The sequence below is a fragment of the Lampetra planeri genome, chromosome 1 (genome assembly GCF_965212315.1).
Source record: "Lampetra planeri chromosome 1, kcLamPlan1.2.h2, whole genome shotgun sequence".
Classification (NCBI taxonomy): Eukaryota; Metazoa; Chordata; class Hyperoartia; order Petromyzontiformes; family Petromyzontidae; genus Lampetra; species Lampetra planeri.
The window spans coordinates 8,148,386-8,173,688 of record NC_136107.1 but is presented as its reverse complement, the minus strand read 5'-3'; the positions used below and the strand labels follow the sequence as shown (position 1 = coordinate 8,173,688).

Sequence of the window (25,303 nt, the reverse complement as noted above, 5' to 3'; positions counted from 1 at the left end):
AGGAAGGAACACACCTGAGAGGAAGGTCACCTTCCTGAAGCAATGAGATCAATTTGTGCAAGAGCTACATTGTTGAATCACGAAACTGTGAGAGATGGTGACAAATTAGGTCTAAATCTAGCAGTGGATAGAACAGCTGATGAGGATGATAATTAAATGCTTATTTTAATTGTTACAAATATCATATCTTAACACTTGAAAGTGTCTTTCTGCTCAAACAAGTTTTGGGTGCTACAAATCTATTTTGGCAGTCATGAGCTACCATTGAAAATTACACATTCTGTGGCAGGATCAGTCTATACATAGGAAAAATACTGTTGACTTCACACAAGATGGTGAATTATATTGGCATCATCATGAGCATGGGTATTGAAATGGCGGAGATGGAAGTGCATGGAGATGATCTTAACTTTTTGATTTTAGCGAGTGTTAGTCCCTTATTTCTAGTAATTTTCTCCATGTACTTTGGTGTCTTCTTATTTAACAAAAGTAAAAAAAAATTGGGCGAAATCCCAATACAGGTGCCTCCTAAAAGAGCTGACACTTAGTAAAGCTTTCACGGATAAAGGACTATCATTATGTTTCAGCCAAAAATACAAGCGAACATGTGGTTGTATTTATAGACAACAATAAATTCTGCCTTAAGTTCACAAAAATGGTATTGTTTTTGTCACATGTGATGTGGCTCATTCATGAACAGGCCTCATCTCGGGAGGAGTTAAAGTCTTTCCTCTTGGGCTGTGACATTATTGTCTATGACATCAGGGAGACGGCCGATCTCCTGGATGAGGCTGCATGGGTGCATTCAGGTACAGAACACCATTGTATCCACTATTTACTCTGGCACTAGTCTTCTGCTGAAAGGAATATGCACCACAAACCATGAGATGATATTTCCATTCTCCTGGTAGCAGAGAAGCTGGGCTGTAACTGATCTTGACATGTGAATTCAAGTTTATTTGACATGTGCCAGCAGGGTGTTGGGGTTGTGGAATGGATGACCAGTAGGCTTGTGTTTCTTTCCATTGTTTCAACTTCAAGGTGTTTGGGAAAAGACGCTTTGGTACAATCTCCTCCAGAATGTGCTAAACCTGAGTGAGAAGATTATTAATGAAATTACATATGTGAATATATTTTTATATTATTGAAAATATAAATAATATATTATAAGTCTATACAGTGATATGAATGAATTCTGCCTGTGTAATAGTTCATGTGTTATTAGATATTCAAAAGAGATAGTGTCTCTCTACTCAGATAATCGTGGATAGTGTTGATGATGTCTTTTGGCAGCCCTGAGTCAATGCGGAGAGTGGAAATTCCACATTACCCATGGTGGGATTCTAATCCATCCTTATAGCATCCACTGTTGACTTCCTTCAGAGTAGTTGGTAATCATTTATAGCATAGTTATTTAAGTTCCCAGCTGGATAATAATATTATATTGAGTGCTATTTTATAATTACATAAACATATTTAGAGTGTTCTTTGGGTCTTTCGGTAAAGCCACGTCGATAGAAAAAAAAATATCACGACGTTTCGATCGTAACACAAGCAATCGTCATCAGGCGAAAAACAATATATAGCGGGAGAGCTGCTGAGGCAGGATGTTATAAAGGTTTGAGATGGGTGTAGCCCAAGGGTCATAAGCGAAGTGGGCGGGGCTAGAGATGAAATTTGCATATGAATGTAAGATCGGAGGGCTGGGCTACCTCCACGACGACGAAGCTGTGGAGATGGCCATTGTATTGTGAGAGATTATCATGTCAATGTAAGAAAAATGAAGAATTTTCATCACCAGTCAGCTAATAACTCGTTTGACTTTATTTTTTTTACATACCTGTCAACCCCTTATCAGTGCCTACCTTATTACAGACCAATTCAGACTTTATTGGTCACCTTGTGCCCTTATGAATATCACGTTCATCTTACAAAGTCCCATCACAAGAAAGAAACACAAACAGACAATTTTTTTTTGTATTAAAACGTCTGTACACCGTATAGACCTGAAAACTCAATTTCCTTGTACAAGAATATGGGTAAAACATATGGGTTGACAGGTATGCTTTTAAAAGTCTGAGTTGGGTATGAGCCTTACAATGAGGCTCACACTTTATGAGACGTAAGTATATTGTTGGTGGCATTCGAGAGCTTGGCTTGAGTTATTTATTTGCAGTACTGTTCTATTTATTGTTGAATATGATTTTGTGTCATCTGCAAGCACCACTGATGTGTGATAATGTTGGTGTTGTTGCTATCTTAGCCCTGCATGCTGAGATTGAGAACTTCAAGGACCCAAAGATCTTCATCTTGATCACAAGCTTCATGACGTGGTCACTCACCAAGCCTGTGGATCCCGTAAGTCACCGCATGGAAAGTGCAAACGCTTCTTGAACATAAGCAATCCATGCTATGATCCATAACATCCTGGTTCATTGAACAGAAACGTACAAAATTACATTAAGGTGGTGGAGTTCTAATTGGGATATGGTGATACTAAAATATATAGTGCGATCTGAGATCCACGATGATTGTATCTCGTCGTGATTGTCATTGCTCGTTTTTTCTGAAATAACCTTATATCCTTACAATATTTTGAAAGTTAAAAGCTCAAGAATGAAAGATGTACTGTAAATTAATAGATAATGAGTCTTTGAAAATAGTTTTTCAGAGTAATTGATGACATGGTGATTAACATTATCCTTTTTATAGTGGTGCACATTGTTGAATTAGTTTGAGGAACTAACTGACTGTGTGTTTTAAGCGTTATTGATTAGAAGGTGTATTATATATGGCAAACATATGCTGAGTGAACTGAAATGTAATAACTTTTAAGTAATCTTTATTCATACTAAAAGTACAGCAAAGCACAAACATATTAAATTTAAATTAATGTGAACTAGAATGATAGAAAATGGGAAACTGATATTGTGATGATTGTCACATCGTGAAATTTGGGATTGTATCGTAGCATGAAAGTTAAGATTGCAGCAACTACATATGCACCAAATACTTTTTACAGGGCATAATGGTGCCATCTAGTGTTACATGTGAGTGGCCTATTGAAATGGTGGCATATGCAAGTCTCTTGATACCATTGGCCATTACCCACATGATGAGATGTTGCAATGTTCATTGTGAGTTCCAAATAAATAATGCCTTATTACATGACATGGCACTGATAGCATCATTAGAATATAATTAATCATAACAAAATACGAAAACACTTAAAGAAAAATGTGCATTCGGAGACAGGAAAATAACTCAATTATCAGCCACATACAACCTCTTAGCAAAACGACTGATATTTGAAAGTAAAAAAATATTATGCAGTTGTAATGCGGGCGTAAACGACCTCCCGGAAGTGACGTCATGGGGGGAGGAGTTACGTCACGTGTTGGAGAGGGTTCAGGTCTATAAGGGGAGAAACCGGAAGCAGTAGGGGGTGATCGGAGACTGGGAAAGTGTGAGGCCACGCAGGGCGGAGAGTGAGAGAGAGAGTGGCGAGATCGCCACACACACACGGACCACGAGGTTCGGCACCGTCGGCCAACGGTGACCAACCCCGGGGCAGCGGGAGCAGCGAGGAGGCTGCAGAGAGCAGCGGGTCTGCAAAGGAGGAGTCGGGCAGCGGGGGTCTGCACGAGGAGACAGCAGCGGGTCTGCTCGGAGGGAAGTGGGCTACGTGAGCGATAGCAGCCTGGGACTACGCAGGGCGAAGAGTATATAGGGGAGTGCCGTGAGGGAAAAGAGATCGAACCCAAATAAAGGACACACAGAGAGAGAAGCGTCCGAGTCCTTTATTACACTGGTGTCAAAAGTGTAACGGCATGGCAAAACAACTGAGAAAAAAGAATATTCCGTCTCCGGCATCGGCTTCATCTTCCGACGACGATGACCTTCCTCCTGCGGTGGACCTGACTCCGATGGAGGAGGAGATCCGTGCTGGGACGAGTGCGGGTCCGGGGGTCCAAGATGTCGCCGCGTCGGCGGACCCATCTGCACCGAAGGATACGGATTTAAGATGGAGTCAGATGGCGGAGCAACTGGAAACTCTCAAGAACGTACTTGCACAATTGTGTGAGCTCGTCACGCCGAGGGCGGCGTCGGAAGGAGATGTTGGTGGTCCGCAGGAGCCCGTTTTGTCTTCGCTGTCGACGCCATCGGCCACGCGGCACGAAGACGCCATCTTGGGCGGGGCAAGCGAGGAAAGGCGGGAAGCCGCCATTTTGCGCCCTCCGCGGCGGAAAGCCGCCATCTTGTCTACACCACGTTGCGACGCCATGTTGAATATGCCATCGGATGAGTCAGCGGCTGGAGGGAGCGCGCCAAGAAGTCGCAGTCGTCACCTGACGACTGTCAAAGAATTCTCCATCGGGGGCGATTGGAGTGCGTTCGCCTGCAGATTTTTGGCAGCGGTACGCTCGGCGAGGTGGACTGACGCCGAGGCATTAGAAGTTCTACCGACTCTTCTCGATGACGAGTCCGTTAGATTCTTTCGCTCTATAAAGGCCGCGAAGAAGGAAACATTGCGAGGTGTGTTCGACGAAATGGCTGACGCTTACGAGCCGCCGGATGATGCTCATCGCCGGTTTGTGCAACGACAACGAGCACCCGAGGAGTCTCCGGTGGCGTATAGGGGCGCGGTACTGGAGCTGGCTATGGCTGCATACCCGGAGACGGAGCCTGACCTGCTGGAACCTCTCATTCTGGGGAAGATGTTAGAGCTGTCCCGGGATCTCGGCATTCCTATGCCGGTGTGTGGTCACGAGAAGCTCACATCCCGGGCTGCGGCTAAATGTCTGGATGCCCAGTTCAACCTGCGCCGGTGGAAGCAAGTTACGGCGTGGACGGGGGGGCCCATCGTCGAAGGGGGAGCCTTGGGTTGGGACCCCAAGAAAGCAGTTTATGTGCCGGACGACAGGAGCCCGCAGGAGCTGTCGGCCGCCGCTGCTCCGTGGCCGGCCCGCGGTGGGCCGGGGCCGCGGGCTGCGCCGCCGATACGGCCGCGTCAGGACAGGGTGCCCGCCGCGCGGCGCAACGACATCGACTGTTTCCGCTGCGGGCGTAAGGGCCATTTCGCCAGGGACTGTTGGGCCCGCGTTCCGGGTCCGCCCCAGCAGGAGGCCCCGACAGCGGCCGCTCTGAGGAAGGATTCGCCAGCACAGGCAAGTCGGTGCGCACCAGACACCCGGCAAGGCTTGACACCTCACTCATCACCGTTGTCATGCGATCCGGGTGTTGTTAATAACGCGAGGCCATTGACTGCGCCTTGTCGCTCAGTAACGCAGTGGCATAAGTTGGCTCGGCGGGTCATCGCGGCCGCTACCGGTTCGTCCACCGTACCTGGGTCGATACAAGGGGTGGACGTACGGATTTTGGTAGATTCCGGAGCGTCCGCGACCATTATTTCGGATGTAATATTCCATCTCTTGAACATCCCACCAGAGGCCGTGAGTCCGGCTTACGCTTCCTGCGTCGCTGCGAACGGGGGTAGCATGGGCATTGTGGGCCAGGTGGACGCTAACATAGCTATCGGGGGAGTGTCGGCCTCGGGAATTGTGTTAATTTCGAGGTCTCTTGCGGTTCCTTGTTTGTTGGGGACCTATTTTCTGGCCAAAATGCCCATTCTAATTAGAATTAATGAGAACTGCATTGAATTACCGGAAGGCCGTAAAATTGCGTTTTTGCCGTCGCCCTGGGGGCGACCTGCTCCTGTCGCCCAAGTGCAAGCGTTGTCCGAAGTGTCTGTTGATATTCCACCTGGCTCACAGATGCTCATTCCCTTGCGTTATCGGAAGCCTGTACCTGGTCGTCAAGGAGCTATTGGGGTTTTGTTGTCGCCGTCCGCCACCATCACGGGTGGATCGGCGCTAGTTGGGGCACAAACTATTGTCCGGCCAGACCAGCAGCCATTTTTGCAGGTGCTTAACGCGAGTACCGAAAGCGTGTGTGTGCCGGCGGGTACCGTTGTGGCACATGCCACTACTGCGTTTACAGCTCATGATGATCTGTCCGGCCGGGGTGTTGTTGGAGGTGTTTCGAGCCCCGGAGCTGCAGATGATCGCTGGATCGCTGAATTATTTGGGGAGAATTCAGCTCTTTCCGGGGAACAAAGTTGTGCAATTCGTAAATTATTATTGAGCTATTCTGATGTGTTTAGCTCCGACGATTTGGACTTGGGACGCACCTCGTTGCTTTACCATCATATTGACACAGGGGACGCTGCCCCTAATCGGTTAAACTCGCATCCGATGAGTCCGGCTGAACGAGAGCATGTTCGAGGGGCAGTGGATGACATGTTGGCTGCGGACATAATATCTCCGTCTAACAGCCCATGGGGCGCGCCTGTTGTTTTGGTTAAGAAGAAAGACGGCAGATTGCGATTTTGTGTCGATTTTCGTAAATTAAATAAAGTGTCGGTGGCAGATGCGTACCCCCTGCCGCGTATGGACGACTCTCTCGATGCCTTGTCGGGGGCAAAGTTCTTTTCAACGCTAGATCTCTCTTCGGGCTTCTGGCAGCTTCCCCTTGACGAGTCCTCGCGGGAGAAGACTGCTTTCCGTACGCCGCAGGGGTTATTCCAATTTAACTGTCTTCCGATGGGGTTGAATGCGGCCCCTGCCACTTTTCAGAGGTTGATGGAGTTGGTATTAATGGGGTTGCAGTGGGAGACATGTCTGATATATTTAGACGATATTATCGTCTTCAGCCGCACATTTGACGAGCATTTATCGCGGTTGGAGGCTGTGTTCACCAGGATGCGTTCTGCTAATTTGAAATTTAAGCCTAAGAAATGTCACCTACTGCAACACTCCGTGCGTTATTTGGGGCACATTGTAAGTGCGGACGGGGTGGCCACAGATCCGGACAAAACTGCGTGCGTCCGTGACTGGCCAACCCCTGCCACGGTGGGGGATGTGCGTCGGTTTTTGGGGTTCGCCTCATATTATCGGAGGTTTGTTCCAAATTTTGCTACGATCGCGAGGCCTTTGCATCTCCTTACGGGAAAAGGACACAAATTTGCTTGGGGACCGCCAGAGGAGGCGGCATTTCGAGGCCTACGCGATCTATTGGCTACGGCGCCGACGTTGGATTATCCCGATTTTGAACATCCCTTCATTCTGGATACGGACGCGAGTGACACGGGCATTGGGGCGGTGTTGTCTCAGTCCAAAGGTGGTGTGGAACGCGTGGTGGTGTATGGTAGCCGGGTTTTGTCTCCCGCTGAAACCCGCTACTGCGTCACTCGCAGGGAACTTTTGGCTATTGTTTTTTTTCTCCGCCAATTTCGACCGTATCTGTACGGTCGTTCGTTTATTGTTCGCACGGATCATGCGGCCTTGCAGTATGCTCTTAAGATGGACCAACCATCCGGCCAGCTGGCGCGGTGGTTGGACACGCTGCAAGAATTTTCCTTCCAAATTCACCATCGGAAGGGAGTGCGTCACGCTAATGCGGACGCACTTTCCAGGATGCCGCAGCGATCCCCTTGCGCGTGTGCGTCGGGGACGCATAGGTGTGGGCCGATTCAGCACCCCCCTCAGCCTGTCGCGCTGGCTGTCGAAGTGCCTGAAGCTCCGCTTGAGCCGGGGCCGGCTGATGGCATTTTACATCTCCCGAGGTCTGTGTGGATTCGGGAACAAATGTTGGATGATTCTTTGGTAACGTTACATAAGCGGCCTGTGAAGGGGAGTGGGGGACTCTGTGCGGGGGGTGTGCCGGAAACTGCTCTCCGTGATGGGTTGCTGATGTGGAGGGAAGGGATATAGGAACGCTGGCATCTTGTTGTACCGGCATCATTGCGGTACGAATTGATTAGGACTCTGCATTGTGACACGCTTTTACATCTGGGGCTGCAGAAGACCCTATTGACGCTGCAGCGAGATTACTATTGGCACGGCATGACGACGGATGTCGTCGGGCACGTTCGTGCGTGTCCCGATTGTGCCCGCCGTAAGCCACCTAAACATCCATATGTGCCGCCGATACAATCTATTCAGGTGTCTCGAGTTAATGAGTTGGTGGCGTTAGATATTTTGGGACCCTTTCCGCCATCCGCTAGGGGAAATAAATATTTGCTGGTAGGGGTGGAGTACCTCTCCCGCTGGCCGATGGCCTGGCCTTTGCCTGACCAGTCAGCGGCGTCTATCACAGACGACTTTCTATTTGGGTATGTTATGGACAAGGGGGCGCCGGAGAGGCTCTTTACAGACCAAGGCCGGAATTTTTCGTCTAAATTGTTGGGGGAGGTGTGTGCGGCTCTTGGAACAAAAAAAATACGGACATCTCCCTACCACCCACAAACGGATGGTATGGTTGAACGGCTAAATCGGACCCTGTCCGCCATGTTGTGCCACACGGTTAGTGAAAAACAATCGGATTGGGATTTGCATATCCCTGGGGTGCTTTCGGCGTACCGGATGACGGCGCATGCGGCTACAGGATATTCGCCGTTTTTTCTTATGTACGGTCGTGAAAACGTACCGCCGATTAATGTGCAATTGGGAACCGGAGCGAGGGGACCTGCTAAGCCTCTTCCTGACTATATTCAGGACACCGTTCGCCGAGTCACTGTGGCTCGGGAAGGGGCCCGCATGGCTACGGCCAAAGCCCAGGCTCGGAACGAGCGGTGTGCGCGACATTCAAAAGGGGAATGCCCCTGGAAAACGGGGGACCTGGCCTGGCTCCATTGTCCACAGGTGCGGCCAGGTACCTCTCCTAAGTTACATAAACCATGGCAAGGGCCGGTTCGCCTCATCGAGGTTCCCAACCCACAGTCGGCGTGTGTTCGGTTTGGATCTCGGCATTGGTTCGTCCACACATCTCGGTTGAAACCATATGTGGCCCCTCGACCTGATGCGTCATCTCCTGAGGTTGCCTTGCTGGGGTCTGTTGCTGCCGACTCGCCCTTGCCTGTGCCTGCTGACCTTGCAAGAGCGCCTGTCGTGCCTTTTACAGACGAGCCGGCCGTGACGCGGCAGGGGAAGGAAGACTCAGATCGGGGTGCGTCGACCACGGCTGCGGAACCTTTGAGACCCGTAGCCCTTCCAACCCCGCCGCGGGCGTGATTGCGGGACGCCTCTGATGCTGGGCCTTCGAGAATCGGGGACCAGGACGTTGCCAGGCCTCCAATAGCGACAGACGACCTTCAGCCTGTCGCTCTTAAAACCCTGCCACGTTCCCGCTCAGCGGGAGGGCCGCCGACCGTCCGGGACGGCCCGGCGACTCGCACCCACTCGAAATCCCTCACATTTCGTTAATTATTGTGTTGTGTTCTTGTTCTTTCGGTATATTATTGTGTGTTCTGCGTCCTTTTTTTTTCGTATTCGGTCGTGTTCGCTCGCATTGCTTGTTGGAGTTGTGTTCAGCCGAGGTCGGCTGGATTTTCTCTACGGGGGAGGGTGGTGTAATGCGGGCGTAAACGACCTCCCGGAAGTGACGTCATGGGGGGAGGAGTTACGTCACGTGGGGGAGAGGGTTCAGGTCTATAAGGGGAGAAACCGGAAGCAGTAGGGGGTGATCGGAGACTGGGAAAGTGTGAGGCCACGCAGGGCGGAGAGTGAGAGAGAGAGTGGCGAGATCGCCACACACACACGGACCACGAGGTTCGGCACCGTCGGCCAACGGTGACCGACCCCGGGGCAGCGGGAGCAGCGAGGAGGCTGCAGAGAGCAGCGGGTCTGCAAAGGAGGAGTCGGGCAGCGGGGGTCTGCACGAGGAGACAGCAGCGGGTCTGCTAGGAGGGAAGTGGGCTACGTGAGCGATAGCAGCCTGGGGCTACGCAGGGCGAAGAGTATATAGGGGAGTGCCGTGAGGGAAAAGAGATCGAACCCAAATAAAGGACACACAGAGAGAGAAGCGTCCGAGTCCTTTATTACACAGTTATAGAAGACTATCTTTGACTGATTCTAGAATTTGTGAGGTGCATACAGTAGTTCCGGAGGAGATAGGGATGCTGAATGTAAAATTACTAGTTTTCTCCTACTAGAGAAACTTACAAGGGATGGTGAGGCTTTGATGTGTCTCTCACCCTGTAGGATGATCCAGAGGTTCCGTTCACTGAGGATGACCATCGGAAAAGAAGGCCTCATCCTGCATTCAAGGATCATGTGGCCTTGGAGAAGCTGGTCATGAAGCTGGGCAAGATGGTATTCGCGTAGTTTATTTACTCAGCTATAAGATGGCCAGCTAGCTTAGCTAGCTCAGGTGGCTCATGATGGATTATAATGCCTTTGCCAACACTAGGTTTGAATCTAGTTAATCACTAATAAATAAGCCAAGTTCTGAAGTGTAGTTTACACATTCTTTGCTTAATTTGGTCATGGCTCAGAGGGCAAGAATGTATTAGTACACTGGAGGCCAGACACACGGTGAGCAACTCGTACAGGCCGTGAAGTGGGGTAAAAGCCAATTGAAATGACTCCACAAGTAGCCATGTGCTGTCATCTTGCTGGGACTTTCCCTGACATGATGTGGTATATTAGGCCAGTTCAGTTGGTGCTAACAAAATAATTTATAAATAGTATGAAACAATGAAGCACGAAATATATGATGAATATATATTCTAAGTGAGTAAATACATGACCAATGAATGATGAATTGGACTTGGCTAAGTTCTCAAGATGTTGTTGTTCTAATCTCGTGAGATTTGCCCTCAACTCAATTGGGATTACACATAGCAATCATCACCCCCGACTGTGAAACCTTGGCAGGACCCTCCTAAAAAGACCTGAGACTCAGTGAGACTTTCCTGGGTAAATAAGCGTAGTAGTAATAATAAACTTGAGTTAGCTGTGATCACATGACAGCACGTGCTCATCTGTAACGGCCACATTTAGACACATTGACACAGGATCTCAGAACTGGCTACAGTCCTGTTGCCTGAGGGAGGTCCTGATGGGTGTTTCTTTATCTCATGACACAAATCCCATAGCAAAATTCGGATATATTTGTAAATCAAGTAAAAAATATGTAACCCATAGTTTCAATATTTGTTCAAGGCTAACAAATGATAATACATTAGTACAAATGTTGCTACACTTATGACAATACATCGTGGTGCAATGTGATTTGATGACACTTTTACTTTCAGAGTAAGAAAAAGTTCATTGGCTATGTGGTGTCTTCTGGACTGCCCTATGGAATGGGGGAAGAGCCTTTTCATTTCATTTTCAAGGTGACTATCACAGCATTATTCTAGAGGCTGATATTTGTCTCATCTTACTTTTTTTTAGAAGTGACATTGACATGTGCCCCCAGCATTCACACATGTGTTCATGTTTTAACAGACTGCCTGGTTGGGAGAGTTGCCTGCAGTACCTGTGATTGAGAGAGGAACAAACGTCCTGCCAACCATTCACATCCGAGACCTGGCAGGGTATGGGAATCCTTTTACTCTTTTGGCGAATCTGGGCTCATGGTTGACCCTGGATGTAGCACTTAGTGGTTGCTAAGTCATTGTTTTTTGTCAGTGTGCACAGGCATGTAGGCACATCAGGTATCATTCCCATCTATACGAATACTCTGTAAGAAAACAAACATTATCGTCTAATACATTGTGCTTGCCCCACAGTCGACTGATTACGCACAAGCACAATCGGCTGATTATGCAAAAAGGACCTTGCGAATGGGCACTTTTGCCTGCCAATGCTGGTGTCAACAGCCAGTAAGGGGGAGGTGTGCTTGCTCGGTTCTCCATACATCGGAACATTTTCACTTGCTGGAGGTGGCGACTGATTGAACATTTACAGCTAATCGCTGAAATGCTGATTGGAAAGGTTCTCTGGGGAGAAAAACATGCATATATCTTTGCTGACACTCAGTAGCATTATAACCACAAACATTTTAAGGAAATGCCCTGCACAATTTAAACAATTAGTAGAATCACAAGGGACACCACCAGTGCCGGCGTTGTGTTGATGAGCTGTCAAATTGAGATGCAAGGGCAGGTGAGCAAATTGTTCTGTCCACGTTGTCACTTATAGAGGTTTTGTACAAATGCTGCCGAAGGAAGTAAATAAAGTACTCCATTAATCCAGGAAATCTTCACTAACTCTCAGGAGAATCTGCATTGGGATGTTTGGCCAAATCCTTATGAGGGATTGTTTTGCTAGAACTTGCCCTAAAACATTCGCTCTGTGAGTATAAAGTTTAAAGTGTTTATCCTGTGCAGCGTCTGGCCACCTCCACAGAACTGTGACTGAGAGCTACTCTGCAGAGATGAGCACCACCTCGGTCTGAACAATGAGGCACTCTGAGTTGACATTGCTTTTTGAATATTGCCAGAGTGATTCAGAATATAGCTGACCACAAGCCCAAGACTCGCTACATCCTGGCTGTGGATGAGGGCAAACACACTCAGCTAGAGATAGCACAGGTAAGAACGTGTTTTCACATTTTTGCCATGGATGTATTTTTTTGGTATTTCTGCATTTTTGGGAAACCTCTCTGCCTGGAGAAAGCTCGCTTGTATGAGCGGATACAAATAATGAATCCACACTCATCTCATGATTGGGGTCAGCCTCACTATCATAGAGGATAATCGCTTATATGGACTACCTACAAACTGTTACTCGTTTTCTCCACTGATTAGGACTGTAGTGCTGAATCGACCCCTGACTCGAATTTAACTCCAAAAAGTTTTGATTGTGATTGTCATGGATTGAAATGACAGTGCCACCTGGCCATAATAATTAAATATTGATGTGAGTATGTATACTTTGACATATGTTTCAATGTACCTACCTCAGAATTAGCATAAAAATAGTTTTACTTTTGGCTCCACAAGCCAGAAATCAGGTGAAAAATAGCACCGACATGAAAATATACCCGATTATCCTCATCATGTGAAGACTTAGTGGAAGCTTGCAATCATGTGTGCGCTATAGGTGGGGAGTGATGTGGAGATGCTTTTGAATGGAATGGAAAGTTGTATCTCCGCACCGCAGGCCATCAGTAAGAGGCTGGGCACGGGGCGCATCAGCCACATCTCCAAACAGGAAGCCATGAGCAACAAGGACTGCCTGGTAAGAGTGCTCCTGAGTAAGCATCTCCACCCCACCGGTGCCCAGCAGCCTGAGCTTATTTACTCCTCCACAACTCCACGCTGCTGAAAGTTCACCATCGCGACACTTTACTCTCCTCATCATTGAATTCGCAACAAATGTTTGTTGTTTTGCTGCAACGTTTTAGGTTACACCACAAAATGTCTCAAACTCCCCTTGCTGGTTATGAGACGGTTCTTGCCACATTCTATTTAGCAAACTTCCAACTTGTTTGCCGAGTAATATATTTAAATAATATAAAATTTTAGTACAACAATTTATTATTCCTTACAGCTCATTTTATGGTTAGGGTGCTTAACTGAAAAAATTGTAAGTTTGTAACTTAAAATCCAGTCATGGATAAATGCAGTGCGTTGTCTCTCTGGGATGATTGAAGGACAACTCTTTGGATTGTCAATAGTGGTTACCATATGTAGATACTAGCCCCACCTTAGCAATGTGGAATTTTATCCAATGGTTTAGGACAACATTCAGAGATTGGCAGCACCCAATGTTTCAAGTGGGAGACACTTTCACCTGACTTAACATGTGTGATCGTGTAGTGGACATTATCATCACCAGCCATGATCAATCCACTTCTGGATGCAGGCCTCCCCACACTGTCACCAACCCACATGGTCCTGCAATGCCACAATATATTTAACTCTTGAACATGAGCTGATAGCATGGCTCAATCTCTGAGGTGGTCGACCTCTCAGACATGTTTTCTCCTTAAACTGCCACTCTGTTGTTAGTCTCATCTATTGGCCGAAAGCGACCCAAGTGAAGTGTCATACTCAAGCCCATTTACTTTCCTTAGCGGTCAATATGATGTCCATGATTTGTGTTTGTTCTCTGGTATTTGTGTTCCTCTTTTAGTCTTTCAGTGTATATCCCAGAATCCATCTCTCCAAGCTTTTTGCATGCTATTTGGCTTTTCTTCCATTTTCTTTGATTGTGCCCATATTTCTGATCCATGTCATCGTGGGTAATATTCAATCATGTGAAACTTTCTGCAAGTGAAAGAGGTCACTGCTTATTACTTGGCATTATGAGTAGATGCGAGCCAATGAGCGAGGTTGCGTATCTGACTGAGCGAGTGCACTGCCCACGCCTGCACGCCTGCCAGCCCCAGCATGTGGAGCAGCTGCTGCTGGACGTGTGTGCGGAGGCCGTTTTTGTCAAAGAGGAGTTGAACGTGCGCTGGGTGGCGGAGGCCGGCTTGCTGGTCAACCTGGAGAGGGTGGTGCGCGAGTTCCGGGCCACACGGAAGCTCCAGGTTTGAGACAGTGTTTTCCACTGCATCACTTAATGACGCTTATGTTGTGTGTACATAGCACAATGGCCCTTTTATAGTGAGTGCTGTATGTATATGATGTTTCTGCCCATATGTGCTCTCCTCTTAAATAGTCTTCGTATTATACTATTAAACGCATGATGGTTCACTGTATTGTCCACATTTATCCATGGCTAAGAGCGGAAATCGCCGCAAAGGTGTGGCTCGTGCGTGGAATTCCCGATGGTGCCAAACTCGTCATCATGATTGCATCACGCACTGCTGATGATCTGGCCAGAGGTGGCCCGCGAGCGGGAAACTATGGCATATTTTCCGAATAAATGGTGTAAAGAAATGAAGGCAAATATGAAGTTATTAAGAGTTGATTCATACAGGGAGGAGATTCCACAATAATGTACTTCACTGATGTTTAACTGTTTCATTAGGGCTGTGTCGTGAGAGAGATGTTTTGTTTTATATCCCCAGCCCATCAAAATCTGCATCCTGGGCCCACCGGTAACTGGGAAGAGCACTGTGGCCCAGATGCTGTGCAAGCATTACAAAATACACCATGTTAACATGAAGGATGTCATCACAGAGGCTCTAACCAAGCTGGTAGGTAGGCCAGGCAGCCAATGCCCCACGTCTCGTGCAGCGCATATAATAGCATGTTGATTAGACATCCTTAGTTCTTACCATAAGAATCCAGGAACTTATGGGTGTCCCATGTATGCCTCAAAATAGACACAGACCGGTCACAACCCCACATTGATTTCTCTTGTCCACAATTATGCATTTTCTCAATGAATTACGGATTATAAATAAACAACTGGTCATTTCATCCTCAGTAAAATAAATGTTTAAGTTATTTGACGGATGGGCCTTTTAGCTAGTTTCAAAAACGCCACTGGAAAACTGTGATTTGGAAGGCCCATTGAGCGATAAATGTAAGGGTTATATTATTTTGGTGATGGAACAATGTCTGTTTATTATTAACTTCTCTGTCCCTGGGAATCAGGAGAGGATCGTTGGCTCAGCTGGCAGGAAAGAGGAGACTGAGTGGCACGAGGAAGACGTGGAGGCGTTTACAGAAGACGTTCAAGAAGCGCAGGACTTTCTGGAGGCTCTTAGAGAGAACATGCTGCAGAATGAAGGTGTATTGTCTCGTCAGAAGAGATGTTACCACCACTGCACATGTCTTTTATGGCTCTACTGTGTTTATTTACAATAGCTGTAGCCCACTCTGATGTTGTGAGTTTCAATCCCAGCCAAGAGCTTCTGCGCTCATAATTTCTTAGAGCTCAGTCAATTAAACTTAACTTGGCAAATCAGAAATTGGTTTTCCTTTTGAATAGACTGGACTCTATTATGGAAATGTGGAATTTCAATCTCTAACTCAGAACTGCCAATGGGGATTAGCACCGCCAAATGCTGGTTTAAGTCTGGAGTTACTTTGGCTTATTTTTGCCTGGTCATATGGAACAGTGACTTTCTATCACTTTCACAAATCAACTACATTATATAAACCTGACCCTGCCTGCGTAACTTCATGGTCCAGCCCTGCCTTCCCATAAATAACCCATCCTCCCTACAGAAACCCCAAGTGTAGGATTATCTAAATTCCACTTTCACATCCTCAAGTGGCTAATAGCCCATGTCTTTATAGTCTGTAAAGATAAATGGGGTTTTCTCTGTTTGTGTGTGTCTGGTGCTGCCCAGGACGATTGGAAGATTCCTACTTGGTACGGTTGTACAAAGAGAAGTTGTCTTTCCCACCATGCCAAAATCAGGGATTTGTGCTGGACGGTTTCCCCAAAACATTTGCTCAGGCAGTGCAGCTGTTTGGTGGTGAGTACATCTACCTGTGGAGGTGATTGTTGGAAATGTTTTTGGTAATTCTAGCACAGGTAAAAACACAACATCATCCATAATTGTAACAGTGACATTTCATAATAATGGACATTAAAATATTTTTCACATAAACCTATTTCATAAAAAATATTCGGCAGGTTTACTCACATGAATAACATTAAAATATTTCAAATAACGTACTTAATATTGATGTGCATTTCAGATTAACGTCGTGAATTATAATTTACAATAGTTTTTCTTAATCACCGCTACGACGTATATCCCACTTACGTACCAGCATGGTCATGCAACTGATGCAGTGCGCTTTCTGCACAACAATTGGCTATAGCAACACAGTACAACAAAAACCACATCAGCCAAGCCGGCACATGTCACGTGTGTGACACCACAGCTAGATATGACGTTACAGCACACGTCTCTTTGTGGACCAAGTTTATTTCTCATAATGCGTTAGTCAAACCAAGGCAACAAAAAGTAACAGATCTCTTAAGTAGGGTTTAGAAGTTTGAAATAGTCCAGTTCCATTGTGACAAGATAGCATGCAATGTTTTCTATAATATTTGTAATTTTTCTTCGCATTTCAGTTTAAATCATTTTCATTCTAAAGTGGGGAAATACAGGGTCCCCACACATACATTGTAAGGAGATTTCACTGCATTGTTAGCCAATAGCGGTTATACACACTCACAATTGATCAGAAACTAGAGGCTTGCAAGTAAAAAAATTATTTCTGCACTGACTGAGATAAATTCCAAATGTAAGGAGGTTGGTTCTCTCTCCAGTTAAGGCCAGTCTATCACTCGGTGTGGTATGTGTTTGAGAGGCGATCAACTTACGCACTGTTATTCTAGCATACTGTTGGCAGTGCTGCATTTCCATTGTAAACAAGTTTTGAGAGCGCTTGCGTCTCATTTGAAAGATTGGAGAACCGAATCAACTCGTCCCATCATAACGCTGGCATCTATAAATGCGTCTCACTTTGCCACAGTGGCAATGCTCTGGATAAACTGTCTATTGTGATAGGAAGTGGAATATCCACAAATGCTTCTGGGTTACCAATAGAAGAAGATAACAAGCCATTGCCAATGGTGTTCGATTACATACATTTTTTTACACGCTTTTATTTAACTCACTCTGTCTGTTGTTGTTGTACCCTCAAATCTTGTAACTCAATTTTAACCCACTTCCCAATGTAGTATCGACTGCAAACTTGGTATACGTATGTCATACTGATGACAATACGATATTCTATCATTAAAAATATATATATACTTTAAAACATTATTTTTTATATGTTATATTTCGGCTTGGATCGAATTTATGGCAAGCTCCGAGGCCACTTCCTGGAGTCGTGGAGTTCTGCCATTATGAGTACGGTATATTTCATGAAAGCGTGTTTAAAAAAAAGTTTTTTCAAATATTAATTATTTATGGCAGAGTTAATCAAAATGGTGGTGAGGTGGTTGAATACCTGGTAGTACTCCTCTTTAGTGTGACACTGTTATGTTGACAGTGGAAGACGAGGAAGATGGTGAAGAACTGAATAAGAGGAAAGTGCCCCTCTTTGACAAGAGCATAATCCCAGGTATGCAGTGTTTCTTTCGCTAGCATGGCAAATCAGCGTTTAGTTGGTTCCTTTTTAAACTTGAACGGACAAGGTGAGTGTGTGTGTGGCAGGAGACAGTGTATGACCGCAGCGCGATGTCGCGTACAAACCCTGTGACAGAGCTGGTGGTGTCGCTGGACGCTGAAGACGACGTTGTGCTCCACCGCGCCATGTCGCTGCCTGAGTGCGCCGTGCTGGAGGCTGACCTCACGGAGGAGCGCGTGAGGAGACGCCTCGCAGAGTTTCACGCTCTTCGTTCCGAGGACGACACGGTCCTCGACTACTTCGACGAGCTGGAGATTCATCCTGACCACATTGGTCAGTGTTTGGCTCTCGCACATTTTTAAACGTGCGCGTTCTATTTTGTGTTTCAATGCCACGGCATCTTCGTCGGCTTTCTAAAGCATCATTTGTGCAGATGTGTATGCTGTGAACCAGTGATGTAGTTGAATTCATGCAGCAGAGATCACTTGTTGCCATTGCATACTAATTACTTTAGCTAATCATTACCTTTTATTCCTCAATTGGGATTATACATCGCAATCATCGGCCCCTACTGGCAGACGAATGCCCTAGATTATTTGAAAATGAGACTCTCCTGTTCTCTTGAGTTCTCACCTGGTTCAACATAAAAACTTGAAACCTTAAATTCTACACGGGTCACAACAATGAGCCGATATGGCTATGCAATAGACGAGTAACCTAATAGAATTCACGCGCTCTAATTGTGCATGCGTAGTAAGTAGCATGTTGTGTTGCACACGTGTGTTAATGCAGATGTGAGTGTTTGCGAGGTGGCTCAGATCAAGCGACGGATTAGAAAGCTGATGGGCGAGCCCCGTAATTACGGACCCTCAGAGGAGGAGCAGCTGGAGTTAGCACAGCGAGCGGAGGCGAAGCGGAGGGAGCGAGAGGCACGGAGGCGTGTGGACCAGCTGCTGCTGGACGCACAGCAGGCTGCCCAGAGACTCTGTCAGGAAGAGGAGTGGGTCAGTGCATTGATGGGCACAACTCATCTGAATAGCTCAAGTAACACAGGCATCCCACACCTGAACTCAACATTAAATTGTATCACGCGTCGCGAGACTCACTTGTCGGTCTGCTGGGCTCTGAAGTGGCCAGGAGAATGGAGGTTGCTTGCCTATCAGTGTGAATATTGAGTGAGATCCCTTTGTGTTTGATTGCCTTCTACATACAAAACACTTTAGTGCAGCTGCACTTTATTGTAACTATCGTGGAGCTGCATTCTATTGTAACTGTAGTGCAATGATAAGACGTGTATGCTGAGGTAGATATATTTAATTTATTTCGGTAGGAAGTGCCCAATAAGCTGGTAGGCTCTATTTCATGGGCGTCCTGCGACGATACAGATGTTATATGGTACAGATCTTGGTTACAATCATGGTTACATAGGTCGCGATATAAACAGCAAGTATGAGTACATGCTTTACATGTAACAGGAATAGGTAACTGGTTGAAAATGTAAAAGAAATACAGAGGATGACTACATTAATTTACAAACAAAAATAAAGGAATTACTCTTTGGTTCTTTCGGTAAAGTCACGTAGAAAGAAAATAAATTAAATAATAGAATACGACGTTTCGATTGCAACACAAGCAATCGTCATCAGGTAGAAAACAAACCTAGTGAACTTAGAAATGCAATGCTATCCAACACAGAGAGTCGGCTAACACAACATTCAGCACCTTACCTGATTGATTACGTTCTTCCAAAGATTGATCAATTTGAGAGAGAGACAAAACAAAGACACGGGAGGACACAGACAGATACACAAGCCGAGAGAGACAACACAGAGACACACAGAGAGAGACACACTACTTAGACAGAGTGTGTGTATTCTATTATTACATTTATTTTCTTTCTACGTGACTTTACCGAAAGAACCAAAGAGTAATTCCTACAGTCACGAAAGCTTCAAATCAAGTTTAAAAATAAAGGAAGTAAAAAATGAAATTTTTACAAAGCAAACAAAATCATTAACTGTGAATTTTAAGTATAATGCTTACATACTTGGGCTCTTGCTTCTCTACTGATTCATTATTACAGCTACATCTATGAAGGAACTTGAGTTTTCTCACGCTTGGGCCTCAGATGATGTGTGCGGTAGCAGGAGAAACTCCGATTGGTTTAAGGGGTAAGGACTAATTATGTTGATGGAAGTTGGTAGGGTTAGGCTTTCTTTTATTTAACTTCAAATAAAATGTCAGTGACACCAGGGGCAATAGTTGTTTTTTTTAAGAACAGGAGTAAACTATATTCGTCTGCCCTTGCTCGTATCCCGTGTCGCCAGCGCGCGTGCTGGGAGGAAGTGAAGCGTCAGGAGCGCGAGGCGATGGGTGCCCGCCACCTGCCCCTGCGTAACTACCTCATGAAGTACGTGATGCCGCCGCTGGCTCAGGGCCTCGACGAGTGCTGCAAGGTGAAGCCGCACGACCCCATCGACTTTGTGGTGAGAAACTCAATGCATTCTCCGCAGCAATTATAAAAAAACGACGTACTTTTTATTTTACCAGGTAAGGCCCACTTGAGCTATATAGCTCTTCTTCAGAAGCGACCTGGCGATCACAAATGATAGCTCAACGAAGTGTCTTGTGTGGAAATTTATAGCGGCCAAATACTCTTAAACGCACGTTTGTAACTGTGGAGGGAAAACCCGGAGGACCCAGAGAAAAATCCACATGACCACGGGGAGAATATGCAAACTCCAAATATACATGCGTCAGGGAGAGGATTGAACCCACGACCTCTTGTATGCCAGGCGAGGTAATTCACATCTCGCGACCGTAGCGCCAAGCACATGGCCACAATGAAAAGTGGCTAGCAGCAGAGAGGGCGAGAGTGAGGGTGAGAGTTGATCGGCTTCTTGAGCTTAGGTTAAGCCAAAGTGCGAGTGGTAATCAGGTTACAGAAGTAACCACCATGGATTCAACAGTGGTAACCATATGGATGGAGTGGACACCAACACAGAATGTGGAATTTTCCCCATTGCTTATTTTAACAGTTGAGAGTTTGATTGAATAATTAACACATGGATATCTGTTTTTTCATCCATTTTGTGCCACCCCCCCCTAGGCTGAATACTTGCTGCAGTACAACTGTGACAAGGAGTGAGCTGTGCTAGCACGTGGAACTCGGAGAGACTGCAGTGTTTCTGTAGTCTAGGTCGTGCCGATGGAGTTCACGTTCAGCTTTGCTGACTTAAGTCTCATCACAAGGGGCAGAGCATACAAACATACCGTTGTATTTACAATTTGAACGTAATTTATGTGTTGGCATAATGACAGCATTCGGAAATATATGGAACTGTAAAATGTAAAAATTACAATTATTGTATAGGAATATACAAATGTTTTTGTTATTTTCGGGCCAACACATTTATCCTACCTTTTATAGATTCAACTCTTATAAAGAATGGTTATTCATAAACATACCTTTTTTTATGTGAATTTTTTTTTTGTACTTGCAGGTTCTTAAAGCAATTTAATAGACTAGAAAATAGTTTGTTTAAAAATAATTTCATGCTTAGGAAGTTACTAAAAAATGTCAGTGCCATGAGAAATGTTTTATTCATAGCGAGATGAAGAAATATCCATATTGACAAATACAGAATTCTGTGCATGTGAAAGAGGAAAACAATCGAAAAGACATCTTAAAAATGGAAAAGTATTTACAGTGTAAGAGTTGTGAAAATATATTTGAGAATTAAACCATTCGGCACTGTAATACACATTCCATGGTATTTGTTTATATACTGTATATCTGTACAGTTATGTCTGGCACATTTATGCATCAGAACCGTATTCAGCGGCTCTCCCAAAGAGCATAATGACGTGATTCCAGTGTGCATACGGGTAAGATACAATGGTTTGACACACCAGCAAAAGAAACATCGACACCAAACTGAGAGCCGAAGTTCATAAGCGTCTCATGGCAGCATATTGCACACCCAAGTGAAGGCACTTCCTGCCCAATAGGTGCAATTCCGGGACGTCGACACGATGAGCACTGTAACATTCCTGCGGAGGGAGCTGGTAGGAACGTTGGGTTGCTCGGTCAATGGCCAGGGTCAACGGCGGCGTGGTGTATTCCGCAAATATGGCCGACTGTGAGGGCGGGCACAAGCCGGCGTGAGTAGGTAAAACGTTGAGTTTTATAAGGGCACCACGGGGTGACCAGCCCCTCCCCACCCAGCCCACCCCTCCCCCACCCTCCCCTCTCCACCTCGCCCCACCCCTCCCATTTTTGGATGCACGACGGACGGACACAATAATCCCCTGAGGGCTGGTGTAACCAGGAGGTTTCTACCAGTATAACATGCAATAGAATACGTTACGTAGCATATGTTCAGACGTCAATCCACTACTGGATGAGAGCCTTGCCACGACATGTAATCTTCTTCCTCTCGGGTGTAATTCCAATCCTGGATTTCTACAATGCTCCTAAATGCACTTTTCAGCTTTTGTTCCAATTTATCAGGGTAACATTTTCGGATCTATATGTCAGCAGGCAATATACACTAAATACTCTTGTCGGGGCATATTGGTATGTTGCTTTTTCCAAAAGCACTCAACTTGCTCTCATCGTCCTCTTAAAAACGTAGGGTCCGGGCCACCTTCATAAACAGTCCGATTCTATGACATTAAAATTTAAATTCAATCTGAATTTTCTCTTGAAGGGTTATAAATAAATTTTCACGTGTGGGCTGCGTCCCAAATATCTTAGTTTATAAAATATATAAAGGACATGCATTCGATTATGCTTGCGAGGAGGATACTTTTATTTGAAATATGCATTGTCCAATCGATTTCTTTCCAAAAAACCTTTTGGGGGCATGGCTTACACAAGGCTGAAACATGCTCACTGCCGTGTAACTTAACTCCAGTGCTCTCGATCTCTGAATCAAGCTTAGCAGTAAGCCCTCCACGGTGCAGCCTGCTGTGATTAGTGCCGTGATTACTTCCCATCGGGAGCATGCAGCCTAATTCGCCCATGAATGGAAACGATATCTTAACGACTTGCGGTGATCCACATCGTGGGGGTCGCGACGGCTGGAGATTGAGAATCTCGATTCAGGTACCGCGTGCGCGCTCTGTGTCAAATCCACCTCCCATTGTTAACGAGCGCGCGTGCGTGCGCGCACGTGTCATTCAATATCCACGTGTCATTTAATATCCACGTGGATCGCCAATCGATCCACTGCGGTGCACCAGCCACAGCGGGTCGCAGCAGGGACTTGAGCAGCAGCAGCAGCGAGGTTCTGAATCGCGGCGTGCGAGCTCCATGCCGTCTCCGCTGCCAGTGGGGCGCTTTCGCCCTCGCCTCTCCTCCCCGTGGTTTGACGCGGGCGGCTGCTCCCCGTGCAAGAGCAGCTCCCCCCCGGTGTCGGCCGCGTTTCGCTGCGCGTTCTCGCCCGCGCAAGACTTCTCTCCTCCTGCTGCTGCTGCTCACGGCCACCGACCCGGTTCGGTCAATCTCTCCGCCCTGAGCCTCCAGGGCCGTCTGGGCTCCGGGGCATTCGGCCACGTGTTCCGGGGCTGCTACTACGGGCGGCCCGTGGCCGTGAAGCTTCTGTCGCCGCGCGGCGCGTCCAGCCTCCACGCGGAGATGAACGCCGCGGGTCTGCGCCACCCCAACATCGCGCGTCTCCTGGCCGCGTCCCCGCGGACCTTGGTGCTGGAGCTGGCGGGTCCCCGCAGCCTGCAGGGACTCCTTTACGACGAGGGCGACGCGCCCCCCGTGCCGTTCGCGACGCGCGTCGCGTACGCGCGCGACGTGGCCGAAGCGCTGCGCTTCCTGCACGGACGCGACATCGCGCACCTCGACGTGAAGCCGGGGAACGTGGTGCTGGCCCCCGACGGCAAGCTCTGCAAGCTCTGCGACTTCGGCTGCTCGAGGCGTCTGAACGACGGCGGCGAGGTGCCGACGCGCACGGACGCGCCCGGCGGCGGCACCTACACGCACCGCGCCCCCGAGCTGCTGAGCGGCGGTGTCGTGACGGCCGCCGCCGACGTCTACTCGCTGGCGGTGACCCTGTGGCAGCTGGCCACGCGGGAGGCGCCGTACCCGGGCGCGGAGCCTCACTGCGTCGTGTACGCGGTGGTCGCCCGCGGGGCTCGTCCCGTCTTCCCCGCCGGCTTCGGAGCGCGCGGCGGAGACGACCCCGAGGCGCGCGTCCGCGACCTCGTGGAGCGCGGCTGGGCGCCGCGGGCCGTCGGTCGACCCCGCGCCGGCAGCGTGGGGGTGGCGCTGGGCGAGATCGTGACGGCCGCGCGAGGTGGAGGAGGAGGGGGCGACGGTCGTGTGCGGTGAGGGAGGAGGCTGCGTCAGTCTCCAGGCGAGACCCGCGGGGGACACCGGCGCGCGTCTCCCCGAGCGCTGCCCCGCGGAGCGTTTTGGCTGTGCGTGGACCCCCCCCCCCCCCCCCAGATTGACTGCTGCTTTCTTGAGAACGTTGATTTTTTTTCTTCACAACCGGAGTACGTGTCCTTTTTTTTTAACTGGGTTGAAGTATGGGAACGCACCTGTTCACGGACACTTGTTTCCGTTTTTTATATTCGCTGTAAACCTGTTTTTGGTGTCCACATCGCTGCTCCACCCGCTCTTTAACTTATGGGCGACGTTCATTTTCGTTTATACGGCTCTGAGCAAACGGTCGATGGACATTGCGCATCTACCGTGACGGGTCGTACAAGTAGTAATTGGGGGTGACTTGTCCTGTGAAAGGTGTCGATCGGATGATGCTCACCAAAAAAACACACGTTTACAATAACCTCCAGCTTGTTAGTTTTTTTTTAAAGCTAGACATTGCGGAGTGTTTTCGGAAGTCGACTCTTGTCCTAGACCTCTCCATACACGGCTTCAGTTTAATAACCCTTTTTATTAACGATTTCGTTGCAATGCGCTTTGAAAGCCCACTGAACATTGGCTGTAAAAACAGCACGAAACGGACAACGGGAAGGAAAGGCAGTTTGAGAGGGGGTACTTTTTGTGCGAATGTGAATCTTGTGTACAAATTGTCCGAATCAAATGATAGCCCAAACCTACTTGCTCTTCTACCGCAAACCACATTTTTCGAAGCTTGTGACCGCTAATCCTGAAATGGTTCACCATACGGGGAAGGATTCCCTCGAATTCCGACTCGCACAACTGCCGTGTGGGAAACGCGTCTCGAGATACGGCCTGTGTTGTTGTCTCGGTTTTGTGAATGCTCGGCCGTGTTTTTTCTTGGTGTACTTAACATAGGGAGGTATTTGAGATGCATTGGTATTAATTCGAGTCGAACTGCCAGCGTGTTTTTTAGTATTGCATAAACATTTTAAGTTTTTTTTTTAGACATGTAGGTAAATGGATGATTGGAAGTTGTCAATGTAATTAATGTTGAGAACCTAACGGATTGGTTTTCATATTGCAAATGTGGTGGTTTTTAATTAACTTTACATTTTTACTTTTTAAAATACTAGTATAATTGAAATAAAATACTA

General features: G+C 47.2%; 2 protein-coding genes across 4 annotated transcripts in view; both read left to right on the top strand.

The window, feature by feature from the left end:
- The window catches only part of LOC144737857 (adenylate kinase 7-like), a 28,955-nt gene extending 7,404 nt beyond the window's left edge, over window positions 1–21,551 (top strand). For 2 of the 3 annotated variants that reach the window (XM_078620828.1, XM_078620766.1), the window contains exons 4-19: window positions 701–809; window positions 2,264–2,358; window positions 10,041–10,151; window positions 11,096–11,179; window positions 11,292–11,380; window positions 12,289–12,379; window positions 12,951–13,028; window positions 14,176–14,325; window positions 14,809–14,937; window positions 15,341–15,476; window positions 16,042–16,170; window positions 17,708–17,779; window positions 17,921–18,118; window positions 18,578–18,789; window positions 20,113–20,271; window positions 20,895–21,551. In XM_078620828.1, coding sequence (XP_078476954.1) covers window positions 701–809; window positions 2,264–2,358; window positions 10,041–10,151; window positions 11,096–11,179; window positions 11,292–11,380; window positions 12,289–12,379; window positions 12,951–13,028; window positions 14,176–14,325; window positions 14,809–14,937; window positions 15,341–15,476; window positions 16,042–16,170; window positions 17,708–17,779; window positions 17,921–18,118; window positions 18,578–18,789; window positions 20,113–20,271; window positions 20,895–20,933 — 1,881 coding nt within the window. In that variant the 3' untranslated portion in view covers window positions 20,934–21,551. The remainder of the gene's footprint in view (window positions 1–700; window positions 810–2,263; window positions 2,359–10,040; window positions 10,152–11,095; window positions 11,180–11,291; window positions 11,381–12,288; window positions 12,380–12,950; window positions 13,029–14,175; window positions 14,326–14,808; window positions 14,938–15,340; window positions 15,477–16,041; window positions 16,171–17,707; window positions 17,780–17,920; window positions 18,119–18,577; window positions 18,790–20,112; window positions 20,272–20,894) is intronic. The other variant, XR_013589119.1, reaches the window with a different exon arrangement.
- Window positions 21,552–22,654: 1,103 nt separating this feature from the next.
- Window positions 22,655–24,240, top strand: LOC144737780 (serine/threonine-protein kinase mos-like). The gene has a single exon (XM_078620664.1). It carries the CDS (start codon window positions 23,103–23,105, stop codon window positions 24,129–24,131), a length of 1,029 nt encoding a protein of 342 aa, XP_078476790.1. The 5' UTR covers window positions 22,655–23,102; the 3' UTR covers window positions 24,132–24,240.
- The last annotated feature ends 1,063 nt before the right edge of the window (window positions 24,241–25,303 follow it).